At 32.0% G+C, this 15,522-nt stretch overlaps 1 protein-coding gene across 1 annotated transcript; it reads left to right on the forward strand.

Annotated features, from left to right (window-relative positions):
* The first annotated feature begins 9,720 nt into the window (after positions 1-9,720).
* Positions 9,721-10,781, forward strand: LOC148627159 (GTP-binding protein Di-Ras2-like). The gene has a single exon (XM_088564650.1). The coding sequence runs from the start codon at positions 9,776-9,778 to the stop codon at positions 10,727-10,729; it is 954 nt and encodes a 317-aa protein (XP_088420776.1). The 5' UTR covers positions 9,721-9,775; the 3' UTR covers positions 10,730-10,781.
* Positions 10,782-15,522: the final 4,741 nt, after the last annotated feature.

Below are 15,522 nucleotides of genomic sequence, written 5' to 3' on the forward strand. Positions count from 1 at the left end.
TTTTCCGCTTAAGTGGCCTAATTTTTAGATAAAATATGACGTGAGGGATGAGTAAGTATTCAAGACTTGGGTCAAAGTTTAACAGATAATTCCAATTGTTTAAGTGAAATCGATGTTGATGAACAATGAAGGCAACCAACATTGATCAATTGTACAAATACAGAACAGGTACAATTATACAAAACATGAGCATTTTGAAATGGAATTTGATCAGAAACATTAAGAAATATTTTACAACTTCTAACTGAGGCTTTATCATAAAAAGATACATTACAAAATTATATAACTAATTCGTGAAATTCAAATACAATGTATAAAAATGTTTTAAAGACAAATAACCACTTAACGCATTTGGTATGCAATTATTATTTAATACCTTTTCAATTATCTACGGAAACAAAGAAAACCAAACAACTGAAAATAGAAAAAATACTGTTCTTAATTCTAATTTGTCGTCCTTTAAATGTCAAACGTTATATTACCCCCCAGGTGACTTATATGCAAAATTATTTTTGTCATATTAGAATAGATATAAGTTATGTTAAGTATGGTGTTGTACTGAAGGAATGTTCTATTTGTCTTTAATAAATTATACGAATTAACTTGGTTTGCGGCAGTTTACACTTACAAACAGCGAAGCGGTTTATAAAAATTGTAAACTGGCACAAACCAGATTTTTGTATATAACCTTTTTAAAAGTTAGAAACATTCCTTATAATTTGATCCATAATGTGTGACAGGACAAATACTAGGAATTGATTGGAAATCAAAACATTATTTCGTTTGAAAGTATTTGAATTGCGGTCGATGGATCAATCGACGTTAATGCAGTAATAGTACCAAACCAGGTTATACAAAATATTTAAATAATTAAATTGTTTACACACGGGTTTGCCTTTATATACATATTTTATAGCTTTCATGCGCTCGGTATAAAATAATAGAATATTTAGACCAAGCCAAACACCAAACGCCCAAAATCAAATGTTTCTTTAGAACCGATTTACCGTTTACCCGAGATAATACATATCAAAATCATATCGTCGGATGTTTCTAGTAGAACAGAGGACCCTTGCCCTACCGATTCACCTGGTTCCAGGCTGCTTATCTACTTTTGTTTCTTTGTACGTTTTTTGTTTACTTCGTGTTTTTGCTGGTGTGTCTCTTTCCATGTCTTGTTATCCTTGGATTATAGTTTCGATTTCTGTTCGAATTCTTGATCACGTGATTTCCCATTCTTAATCTTGCGAACTTGTTATTTAGAGACAAGACATAACTCCTGTGGCTGTTACCCCCTTTTCCCCTCACCAGAGTAAGCAGTACAATAGCCTTTGTATGATTATAAGTATAGTGAGAAGGTCACTGATATACATATAAACGGGTGTTAATTATAAGAAGTGTAATTGGGTCAAAGGCTTGATGTGCTAATGAGGTAAAGCAAACACAAAACATCGAAGGGTAATACTTAGGTATGCATTTTCTTCATATGTCAAGCACCCAAATAGGTATTCCGAAAGGTTAAAACTTGAGTATGAAATGTCTTTCGCATTTTACTTATAAATCATATATACGAAAAAAATAATAACTCTCATATATGCATTATAAAAGTCAATTTAAAATATCATTCTTATATATCATAAGATATTTCTTTTGTTCCTGTCTTTCAGCAGAATGCGACAGATACAATAAAATCATCAATACATTTAAACACTCCTTCTTTCATCTTAGAGAGAATATGCTTTGAATGTGGTGGTTATTTTCATACCAATTTTGACTATGAATGATATACATTTTCAAATCCTGGCAAAAGAGGGAGCTTATTGTAAGCGAAATACTCATCACCATTTGCTTGTGAAATTATAGGATGCATATCGCATGTAATTTAAATTTATATCGTCGAGGCATGTCATCGGTCATCAATGCTTTAATTGTCCCCTGTTGATTTCAGAAGGTAGCAATTTCAATTGTTCAGATTATTATGGAAGGTAGCCATTTTTTTTATTCAGACGACTTATGAAGGCGCCATTTTCTTTATTCAGTCGACTTAGGAAGGCGCCATTTATCATATATTTTACAATTTCATAAGGTGAATTTTCAGTAAAAACTTCTTCATTAATTGGTACTCTTTACACCTTTTTGTTACCAGTCCATTCTATCTTTTGTAGCATTAAAAAAAGAAATTAGGGACTTTCAAATAGTCTAAATTTTTAAATTATTGTGTAAATTTCTTTTTTTTACAGAAACAACAAAGCATCAATAAGAGAAGGTGTTCGATCATGAGAAACTTTAATATACCCCGACTAATACGTTAGTGAACAGTTTCTCTCGTTTGGACTAATACCATTTAAAAAAAGGTTAATAATACATTGACGTAGAACTGATAAAATACTCATAAATTACTTAAATGCTAAAAGAATTATAAGAACCTAAAAAGAAGATTATTGAAGAAGATTATTGAAATACATTATTTATTATGTGTGTTTTACTTATGTACACTTACAATTTAGACGGATTAGACGCACCTTAAAGCTGCTTATTACAAGTTAAATATATTACCATTAACAGGTTTTTCAATGTCTTTTTTATGTGTTATCGTGCTATTCATAATCAATATTGACTAGATATATTGTGTTCTTAATATTTAACATAAAAGTGTTTATATATTATATCTTGTTTTATAAATCCTGACTATTTATTGTAAATGAAACCTTGCTTGGTATTTTATACTATGTTATTATTATTAGTTATTTTTGTTCTCACATAACTATATTTGTCTTGTGACAGTTCTAAAATAAAGAAATTTCACTTTGTCTTGAATCTTGTTGACCTGAAACCATTCCTTTGGTTACATGTTGATATCTATATTGAATTGTAATGAAAAGGAAAGCTAAATCCAGAAACCTTTTATACATAAACTTGTGAAGTTCAGTAATTAGGTAGTTCTAAATCAGTATCAATGAAAGTATTTCAGTATATCATCTCGCAGTTTTTATTTTTATTTATTTATAATTTTTTTTCTGTTCGTTTGTTTGGTATTTTTAAAGAACCTATGAAAAGGTGCGGATCTTTGACATTACTTCATAACGGTTCCTTCATTCTTTTTTTCTTTTCAAAATTTGATCAACGAGAAACTTTGTTTTTTATTTGTATTACTTCACTTCAGTGAAGACTATTGCTGTACTATTGTTATTTTTTCCTGACTTCAGATGAACAAACATAGTATATTTAGCATAGTGTATTCGTTCAAATATTTCGATCATTACAAAATGTATCATGTAACGTTACTAAGTTCTTTTAAATCACAATGGCCATAATACATGTATCATATTGCGCTACTTCAGTAAAATAGATGTGTTCGGGATATAAACGCATTCCCATATATACAGCATCGTACGCCTCTTTGCCATACAAAATATTCATCTTTTACAATACGTCAAATACATGATTGATGACATTACAAATCCCTTGCTTTGAGTAAGTTTAATTTGTATAATATCAAACATGAATTTCACAATGTCATACTTTCACGCAATATAATCAACAATAATGAGGACGATAAGTGCATGTACCAGAATCGGTGTGCGGGGCGTTTAAAGCAATATTTCATTACTTCTTTTATTAAAATTCTAATATTGATGTTGAGTGTATTACAAAACCTTTCTTGTAGATAAGCGTCATATGTTTGTCTTTACAATGCCATATTGTATTACAACGTGACGATTTTTTTTCAAATATACCATTACTGTCGTTAATAAAATATGTGTTCGTGATTTAATTCAATAACCATAATTCATATCATCTGTAACATTATTTATTTACTTAATGTTGAAACATTTGATATCATAACTTCTTTCTAATATATGGCTACTTACGTATTGGACCTAATATGCCACTATCTGTACTTGAATTAATTGTATAAGGAATTGAAAATTAAAATACTCAAGATAATTATGCAACAGATAAAATAATAGTATGTACTTCATTATGCTTTCATGTTTATCTGTGTTATAAAATAAACTACAAATAGGTAAAAGAAAAAAGTTCAAAGTTTTTTTTTAGATTCTATAAAGGGCTATATAGTTCTTCCTATTTTGGAACAATTTGATGTGATGCTGACTAACCACTGTACTTAAATGATTTCCCAATTTTGTATGCCGTAACGAAATCTGTTACCTCTGGTTAATGAAGTGTTGTGTGTAATTAGTATATCAAACAAGATATATCTAATCAGAAAACGTAATAAACTAATATATCGTGACAGCTGATCAACTACATCACTTCTCTTTTTCTGTCTCCGTATATTTTTAGAAAGGTACATTCATTGCAAATATTCATTTGTTCTTTGTTGATTTTACATATGTATATTTGTTTGTGGTGGAATGGTAATGAGATTTTGAATCCATATTGAATCCCTATACAGTATTTTTCTCCCCCAGAAAGTTCTGCATGTATTGTCATTAAAATATGTAAGTCTATGTTATGTACATTTTTGTGTCAAAACTAACCTTTTTTAAATCTATAGTCAGGTTATAGTAATTATGTGTTTAATATGTGGTTTAAAGAATCAAGAGAATTAATGTTTACATCATGACCTCTGTAAATACACGGAGTAATGTTTCTTTTTCGGTAAGATACCATGTATATTTAAATGACGTCTAATTACATCTTTTCCTATCGAAAACCACTTTTTTATTTGTGTTACCACAATAACATTATTTACATTATTTGTTTTGATTCTTTGACGTCTTTGAATTGTCCTTCAGTTTTGATACTTCGATGTCTGAATTGTCCTTCAGTTTTGATGCTTCGGTCTCTGAATTGTCCTTCGGTTTTGATGCTTCGATCTCTGAATTGTCCTTCAGTTTTAATGCTTCGGTGTTTTTGTTTGCCGATATTCCTACGTATGAGATACCAATCATACTTAATAAGGGTGTAACGATCATTAAAAGAGTTGAATGCTTTAATGTTATTGATATCAGTAACAAATATGTGCTTACAAAGCAACTGAAAACACAAAACTCTGAATACCAGGTAAACTAGAAACACTGAAAGCAAAGACCACTACAGGACACCCCTGCTCTGTTAGAAACCATATGTTCAAAATATAAACAAAGTTGTCAAACAGGAAATTGATGTCACTGAGTCTGTAATCAAATCCGAAGAAATGGTATACCCATATAAACTGCGTTACAATATCTTACAGACTGAAGTTAATTTTCCATTTATTATTTAACGTTGAATACTTATTTATTCGACGTATATTAGACAAGAATATTGTTACATAAATTTCCATTCAATATTAGCCATACGTACAAATGTGGCAAATTTCTAACAAAACATACATTATCATCAACTAATTGCTTTCTTTTAAACAAGTCTGAAATTGACAACATAAGTTAAATCAGTAGTGGCTATGGATAGACATATCTGTCAATACATCAGGCCGCATTTCCAATACTAAGACTTCAATCAATCAATCTTTAATTGCTCTTTTACTGACTTTATAGCTGATCTGATCCGAAAGAGAGAGCATCGTTTGGCTAGATCCTTTAAGCTCAGTTTTCGCTATATAGATGACGTATTATCTTTAAACAATCCTACTTTCGGGGATTTGATACATCGCATCTACCCCAAAGAACTTGAGATAAAGGATACTACAGACACTGTGAAGTCAGTCTAATATCTTGACCTACGCTTAGAAATCGATGGTAAAGGGAAGCTATTGACCAAATTTTACGACAAACATGATGACTTTTCATTCAGAATTGCCAACTTTCCTTTCATCTGTGGCAACATCTCTTAAGCACCTGCGTATGGAGTGTTCATATCACAACTCATACGCTATGCCAGAGCTTGCCGAAACTACGCATACTTTTTTGTATCGCGCTCGAACTCTAACAAATAGGCTTCTGGAGAGGGTTATGTTGCTACAAGATTGAAGTCATCACTACAGAAGTTTTATGGTCGTCATCATGAACTTGTGGATCGTTATGGTGTAGTCCATCAGCACCATGAAAACTGATTTATTCAACGGGTCATAGTTTTCCTTTCCTCGTTTGTCTACCCCGGACTTGACTTTTTATGAGCAACTTTGCGGGTGTTTCTAGAAAAGCAGAAAACGTTAACCCTACCGGTGCACCTGGTCCATGTTCCCAGTTTTTAGTCCGAGTTGCTCATTTACCTTTGTATGTATGATTTTTGTTACTTTATGTTCTTTGTTGTGTATGTCTGTTTTCCATGGCTGGTCGTTGTCCCTGGATTACATTTTTTTGATTACCGCTATAGCCTTGGTTCCCTTGATTACTCTTACAAATGGTATTTTTGTATTTTATTTCAGAGATGGGTTTCCATAGTAACCTGATACAAAATATATACAGGTACAATAATGAGATGATAAGCAATTGAATTGTCACAAAATGTCAGAAAAAAATTAAATCTAATTTGCCAGTGAACTCACGAAATGAAGAAACAAATCTAGACATGTTAGTATTAATTTTGAACAAAGTTTGACAAAACATTCAATGTTTAAGTCGGGAAATGCATAATTAAAATTAGAAGTACGTCCTATCAAAACATGCAAGAGTTCACTGTTGGATAAATCGTCCAAAAATAGGAAAACAGATATGTCAAAGTCGTTAAGGATAATATCCCAGAACCAGTCATGAGTTGATATATGACAAAATAACGTGAAATATCTGATAGTGTCATGGTATACATATCCGCATTTACTGCTGCAGCTTTTCGGGTCTGTCTGAGGAATGCAAGTTACTCCTTCAGCGACAAAGTAAGAGTTTTGTCATTCCTTGCATGGTTTGGCCACTATCCATTATATGAAACAATTGCTGTTGCATAATTGCTTAAAGTACAATTGTCCTTGTAGTTACATCGTTGCAACCGCGCTAACGAGACAGTACTACTTCTCACAATACGTTTTCCCCCGTGCAGGTCCGGGTGTCAAACGAATAGGCCTGCAGCAGCGCTAAACTTGTCGTAAAAGGCGACTAAATAGTGCTCAGAAACCGAGCCGGGGGCTAGGCGGTCTGCCCACAGAGCAACTGGGATGTGTGCCCCAGGTGGTGGAATGGGGTACCCCTGGCATGTTACATGCTGGGGTTGTCAGGCTATAATACGGAAAACCTGACCGCAAACCATAGTGGTGCACCGTGTTGGGAAAGATGCCATGTTCCTCGCACGTTAAAGAACCCTGCTGTGGTATTCGATAGGAGTAGGAACCTTTGCGCTCCGCCACAGGAGGCTAAAGTGCCCGACCTTACCCATCCCCCCTTTTTCTAGTGGCAATCAAAATTTGTCGACCCTATTATCCTTGTGACCCATTCTTTTTTTATCATTTCATGTTCATTTTGTCATCCATTTCATGTTCATTGTCTGAATATGGCTTGAATATTGCTGCTCGGACGTTAAACCCCAACAAACAAACAAACAAACAAAAACACAATACGTTTCCAATCAATCTTTTTTTTTCGGAAACAGCTTGATAAACCGAATCAGAGAGTGTTCAAGTTCGTATTTATAAGAAATGGCAACAATGTCAGGAATGAATCCTAAAGTGTGTTCTGGAAAGGATAAGAATCTCTGAATTCTTTTGAGAAAAATGGTCTTCGTCACAGTTGATTTTATCATAAAAAATCAAGTCCGGGGTAGACAAACAAGGCAAGGAAAACTATGACCCGTTGAATAAATCAGTTTTCATGGTGCAGATGGATACACCATAACGATCCACGAGTTCATGATGACGACCATAAAACTTCTGTAGTGATGACTTCAATCTTGTAGCAACATAACCCTGTTCCAGAAGCCTATTTGTTAGAGTTCTAGTGCGATACAAAAAGTCTGCGTAGTTTCGGCAAGCTCTGGCATAGCGTATGAGTTGTGATGTGAACACTCCATACGCAGGTGCTGAAGGGATGAGAAAATGTTCGTGTAAGTTTGATCAATAAATAAGTACTGGACATTTTTTGGCCTTAATGTTAAAAAGCGTAAGAAGTTAATGAAGTATTATTCATAGAGCTTATAGACTCTAGACATTTTCGTTTATTTATGATATGATTCTTTTCGTGTAATTATCAATTAAACTATTTAACATAAATTAAAACTATTTTTAATTGGTTGTATTAATCATTATATTTCATTCGTTTGATCACTTTTTTCACGAAATAAATATGTCTGTACACTGTTTTAATACATTGTATTCTTTGTTGTTTTATTTTTTGCCGAAACAATAATTCTTTTATCACATATATCCATATAACATAATAAATAGAAAAAGTTATTGGCCTAATTTAATGTTTTCGTTGGCGTTCGGAATTTACATTACTTACAATATAATTATCGCAACTGAATTTTGTTAACGCTTCCTTTAGATGATCTTTGAGAAGACAATGGCTTCAAACCTGAAGGTTCGTGGTAGATGAGCCCTTTACGTGATATTTCATTTTTAAATGACAATCTATTGCAACTTAGAAAAAGTTTTATAATTTTCTGTTAATTTGTGATATTTTTTACACTTATGACATATATTTTACTTATTTCCTTAAAATAAATAACAACATATCTCATACATGAGAATTTATGTTACAACCACATACTAACTACCATTACATGAAAGCATGCATAGATGGGTGGAAAATATGTAAAGAGTAATCAAGGGAACCAAGATTCTACAGAAAATGAAAAGAATGTAATCCAGGGAAATTAAATAATAATACCACTTTCAATTTATTCTCTTATTTTGCTCATGCTGATGATAGTAACTAATACGACAGAGTACTGGAACATTCCGGATACCATCATTCATTTAAATTGCACATATGTATTTTTATATATGCTTAACTACATTTCAAAATATATCTACCAAATTTCAACTTTCACGTTTTACAAAATTAGATCGGTTCAGTTTTGTTTACGAAACAATGTACCTAATTTTATCTTTATAGCGCGTGTGTACTTTGTTCCTATTCCTAACATTTATATTATTATTATTTATATTATATTAACTGTGAAAATAGTTGAATAAGTCAATCAATGTATACGTTATCAATTTCTCTTGTGTACGTACAAGTTTATTCTTAAAAAAAGTTTGTCTCAAATAAGAGGTCATTAAAAAAGCAAAAATTTGTTTTCGTCTTTATTTTTAGATATATAATAATAACATTTGTCAAGATTTCAAAATTTTGATTGAACTAAAAAATAAACCATCGAAAACTGACTACCTGTACAACAAATACCAATATGTCCTTATAAAGTCCGTATAAAACGGGGGGTGTCAAAGAGATGAACCCATTGACAAAGACATGTTCAAAGATAAATAAGATCCTCAAAATGAAATAAGCAATAGAAACAAAAAATTTAAATATTCACAGATAATATGAATATATACAGCTTAAAAACTTCTGTGTTTGATTATTATCATATTTGTCAGCGATGGTCGTTTGATAATTGAAATTTATTATATTTAATTTAGAATTCGGCTAATTTGCGATCTTTTCCTTCTTGTGAGATCATTTCTGTTAAGAAACTGACATCAAGTTATGCCTCTAAATTGATTTCTGATAACTTGAACCTGAGTCTACTTTTACAATAGCTCAATCGATTGGCTGTCGTATTATCACCTGCTATAATATGTCATCTACTGCGACGTGCTCGGTTGATGACTGTATAAATAAACAGGCTGGTTGCTGCAATTCATATTTTCAGGAAAATTTTTGCAAGAGGCAAGTGGTTCAATATAAATAAACTTGCAAACTAATTGAACGCCATGTCGGAACAGTGTCCGAGGTTCCAAATTGCATTTCTTGGCTCGGGCGGGACAGGAAAGACTTCAATACTGAAGCGATATTTAAATGGGATTTTTTCTACAGAATATGTCGAAACAGTGGAGGATACTTTCTCGCAGCCTTATACTATAAATGGAAAGCTGCAAAACATTGACTATATTGATACAGCTGGTAGTATCTCGTTTCCAGCAATGCAGCAGATTTATATGTCGCAGGCAAATGGATTCGTTCTAATTTATTCAATACACGACAAAGATTCATTTGAGGAGATGAAATCTTTATGGGACAAAATCAAATCGATGCGGAAAAACATCCTAAATATTCCTGTTGTTATTGTAGGAAACAATCTTGACATGGAAAATGTGCGTAAAATTGAAACATTTGAAGCAATGAACTGGGCATATGGCGAAAATCTCGGTGGATGCTTTCTTGAAGTGTCAGCACTTGAAAATAAAAACATAAGAGATATATTTGATATGCTTTTAGAACAATTTGGCAATACAAGGGCACAACAGAAAGGGCCCTTCCGTATCAGATCAACAAGTTTAAGTCGGAGACATTCGGATGCAGAAACTGCAAAAGCGTTAGCTAGGGCAAAGAAACTGTCCTTTTTTAAAACCAAATCAACCGTAACTACAGAGAGAGTAATTCCGTCCAATAAAGACTTTCGAGACTCCGTTTTTGATGATTACAAACCTAGCAACATAAAACGGGTATATGAGAAGGTGTGGTTGCCAAGGACACCGTCGACAGATAGTGATAATATACCAACTGCTGAAAATGACATTTCTTGTTTAAAAAGCAATAACTATGCTAAAAAGAACAATTCAAAAACTGGAAAATTTCTTTTGAGTAATCTATCGTCGGTTTATTATTTGGTACGTAAATATTGCAGCAAAAGTATCAAACAAAGTTCCATAAGGAAGAATCATTAATTTGTTATTTTCTTATATTCTGTATATTTGCATATATTTATAAACTGTTAAATCTTTCAATGCTGTTATTGTATTCGTTATATATTTTGTTATAAAATAATTTTGAAACACTTAATGAATGTTTTTCTAATTATTTAGTTTCTATCTTTCATACAACGTGTATTGACTTAACCGATGGTGTTTGTTCATATTGAAGCTTAGTTAGAGGTGGTAGAATATTTTAAGTTTAATTGGTAATACTACAGAGTTTTGGTTTGTGTGATCAATTTTTACATACTTCTTGTCTCTGGTTTCTTTGTATTCCTGCTTGTCTCATTTTTTTTTATTTTTAAACATAACTTTAATTTCACTAGTTTCCTCACTTTTGTAATGTACTATTATTACGATATCATTCGTGTGAAATAATTCATATGAATGGTTCAGTTGTGTTTTGCTCACTCACAACTATAAAAGTACATACATGTTCTCTTTGGGTTACTATAAAATATCAGATGTTCACTTTATATAGATTGCAGAAAGATGGAGTTTATGTTCTAAAGTTGTTGTATCCGTTAAAATTTTTAAACAAAACATCGAAAACTTATTGAAATATAGGTATACGCTTAAACGAGTAACCTCTCATAAGTAGCATTTGGTAAATACAGAAAAAGATCTAACACTTCAACCATTAAACAGAAGTACTCATTACTAGTTTAAATCAAAATATATAGCCGAAAATGTGAAATACAAGCCTCGGGTAAATGAATGGATTATATTACTGCATTTTAGGGGGACAAATTGACTATATCTAATTTTTTTATACATCCTGTAACAATATTTTCTATTATTATTCATAAATCTCATACTTTTCAAATAGATGTAAAAGTTCAATTCAATAAACAATATGAAAAACACAAGTTTACTCAATTTCATGTCCGAATTCTTTTAAAATTGAATTTAAATATATATTCCGAAACAAAATCAAAGGACATATAGTCTACAAAATTCTCAATTCACTCATTTGCACGCCAGACATTAACTATCCTGTTCTAATAGCAATTACTTCCGGTAGCATTTCATTAATTGTTCTGGGATTGCCGTTCTATTTTTATTATTCTATTTGTTATATTTATGTAATCTCTTTGTTGTAACAATGAGATGTCGTATACTGGATTTACATTCGCAAGCGATGTTATTTCGAAATGCTAGTTTTATGAAAGTTGTTTATATACTGAACATTTAACGGTTATCTGCTCAGAACTTTCATAGTTAGTTGAATATCAAGGAATTTACGAGGTGAAGTTTGGTGAAATATGATATTGACGTCATTTGATTTTCTTTTTATTATTGTTTTAAGACAATGTTCAAACCGTCGGTTTTAAACTTCAAAAGAGTGTAATCCAGGGACAAAGACCAGACATGGAAAACAGAAATACACAACAAAGAACATAAAGTAACTAAAATCATACATACAAAGTAACAAAAGCAAATGAACAACTCGGACTCCACTAAAAACTGGGACCAGGTGCGCCGGTAGGGTAAGCGTCCTCTGCTTTTCTAGAAACACCCGCCGAGTTGCTCATAAAAAGTCAAGTCCGGGGTAGACAAAGGAGGAAAGGAAAACTATGACCCTTTTTGTACTAGTATTACGAAATCATTCGTGTGAAATAATTCATGTGAATGGTTCAGTTGTGTTTTGCTCACAACCATAAAAGTGCAGTTTTCATGGTGCAGATGGATACACCATAACGATCAACGAGTTCATGATGACGACCATAAAACTTCTGTAGTGATGACTTCAATCTTGTAGCAACATAACCTTGTTCCAAATGCCTATTTGTTAGAGTTCTAGCGCGATACAAAAAGTCTGTGTAGTTTTGGCACTCTCTGGCATAACGTACGAGTTGTCAAAAATCGTGTGAAAAATTGAAAAAAAACACGACTACATCTATGGACTTTGTCGTGTTGAATCAATAGCTGGTAATTGCGCGGGGTCTACACAAATAACTTTGAGAGATAACCCAAAAGAAACCCATTTCAATTTTATTCAGTTCCTTCTAACGATTGATTTACTTTTCTATCACACTCCATTGGTCACTCACTGAACGAACCTCCATTTATCATTTACAGGTTTTTCAATGTGAAGGAAAAGTTCTCCTGTAGCAGTTTAAGTGAAGGTGTCTATTTAAATGACCACAGAGCTAAAGCTCCATTGTTACTAATTCAATGAAGAAATTCATTTAGCAAAAATGGTATACGCTTTGGGCTACTCCAGTTCAACAAGGTTAGAGATAAAAGTCAACGACTGTACAAAGCAACATACTTGTATGTACAGAATGCTTATTATGTATAATAATATGCTATCGTTGTAATGAAGCTGGTTTGGTGAAAAACATATCCTTCACTTTATACAAACATCGTTTAAAGAAATGACCAATTTTTACATATTTATATGAAAGATTTAAAATAAAATTAAATGCAATATATTCTTTTTAACGAATATAGAAAGAAAATATTGCTAATATAAAATAGATCAATTTTGGTTGCTGAAAAGTTGCTATGTGTTTCGCTGCGAATGTCTTCATCGTACTTTATTAACATTTCTTATCATGCATACAACATTTTATGTTTTTTTCTGCCTTGTCTGCATAAAACCATGCTTAATGTTTACATTAGCAATAAAATTTCATTGAAACATTACAAATTCTGAAAGTACTTTAAAGCAAAATAATTTTCATTAGGCACTATGCGAAATATACTTTTACCCTTTTTTGCTTCTTTTAGATCATGATGCAATGCTTATTGCTAAATCTTTCCTGACTGTTGTGACCTAAATCAAGCACCACATTTGTCGAAAGTGGACAAAATTAAATATCACGAATATAAAGTCCTCAATGTAAATATTGAAAGAGAAGAAAAAGGGAATATGTTATAGTTTTATTTATTTATTTATTTATTATTTTTTTTAACTTTAACGAGGAATGTCTTATACTCATGTTACTGTTACTGTTTTCTAATATTAGTTTTACTAATACTTAGAAATGGTTAGTAGGTCAGATTATATATTTTGTATAAATTCAATCAATAGTAAGGGAATACTTCAGATTACACCTTCTGTGTATTTTCAATTTTTCATCGGATATCATTGGTTATCTTCAGTATTTTCATCCTGTTTTTTTTTTCTTTGTTTGTTTGATGATTTTAATTAAAAAACAATACGAATCTTGAACACAATGCATGCATGAATAATTAAGACAATCTGTAATTTTTTTTTCATTTTTTTTTCTAGCATTCAACCAGATGACTATACAGTGTTGAAATGAATCCCGATTGTAAGGCACTGTAAGTGTCTTAGTATTTTAAACTAATTTTCCTTGTTTTGTCGGACATGGCCCTCAGCAAGCAACGCTGTAGATGTCGTGCAAAAACAGCAAAAACTGCTTAATTTCAGTTGAAAAGATGTCTTTCAACTTTAACTTCTGTATCGAACGAATCTAATAATTTCAATGTTAAGAGAACTATCTGATTAATTGCTCTTAAATAACTATATTTGTGCGGACATGAATTTGTCATTAGTTATCCATTACAATAGATTTGACCAGTAGAAATCACTTAACTACTTACAAATATCCTATCGGTATCGTGAAATGTAACAACTAATCAACACATTTATGATATTATCGGCACATTGCTCCCTGTAAAAAGTCCCAGCGGGCATGTCTACAACATACAATGTTAGAAGAGATTAAATTTCATCAAAATGACGCTTCATTACTAGGTCGGAGTTTCGGGTTTGAAATAATTTGGAATTTTGTTCAAAATGTGAATAGACATTAAATTTTATTTATATTTAGGGTGATGATCGTTTACTATGAATTACTATGAAGTATAATATGATGTAGGTATTATGATGACAAGTTGAATATTTGCATTTTTGAGGAAAAAAACTATGCCTATGTCGGTTTTACACAACGAGGATTGTTTTCCTTCATAGTTTTATAAAACTTTAAGATGTGAGCTATGAATATTTTGTTTTTGTTAAAGATGATGTTTAGTCCGAATGACTGGTTGCCGACCAGGACTTTAATACTCATATTAAGTTACCAGTGTACCGTCCTAAGTAAAACTCCTGACATAGTTCTGAGATCAAAAGTTAAATTTGTTTTCAATACCACTATGCATCCTCCCAAGACAGAGTTTTGAGTCCACCCTCGCTCCCTCAAAACCCTGACATCACTTATTCATATTTGGCGGGTATCATCGAGCGCCATCTAGTGAGTTACCTAAATTTAACCCAGATCCAAAATCCAATCAAATCACTCGTAGTAGAAACACTTCGATATAACTTTCAAAATGGCTACATACACATACCGTCACTTTTTTTTCGCTAAAGACTCTAAACAGAATCTACAGTTATCATTTTGGTCATAATGAATCATTTGTGACATCTTACAACTACAATTTACTCGTGTCATTTTCATTGGTGCTTCGCACCCGGAGAAGCAACCAATCGGAGTCATTATTACTGAAGTTCCTGTGAAGATTCGTTGGTGTTTCAGGCCTTTTTTATTATTTCTCCTCCTATGGAGATTTTACTTCTTCCTTAAATAATTAATAATGACTCCAATTGCACGGGGCAACTTGTTGGAAGCAGATTTATACAAAGTGCCATACACATGGCATATATGCGATTGTTATTTCTTCATTGATTCAATGTTCTTGTTTCATATCGAAATTAGTGCCAACATGATTATAAAAAAGTCAGAGATAAAGTTTCACAAGAATTTTATTGAAAAAAAAAAACTAGTCAAGTA

Source organism: Perna viridis, chromosome 1 (genome assembly GCF_037379345.1).
Source record: "Perna viridis isolate PV_CMFRI_1.1 ecotype Kerala chromosome 1, ASM3737934v1, whole genome shotgun sequence".
In the NCBI taxonomy this organism is placed as follows: Eukaryota; Metazoa; Mollusca; class Bivalvia; order Mytilida; family Mytilidae; genus Perna; species Perna viridis.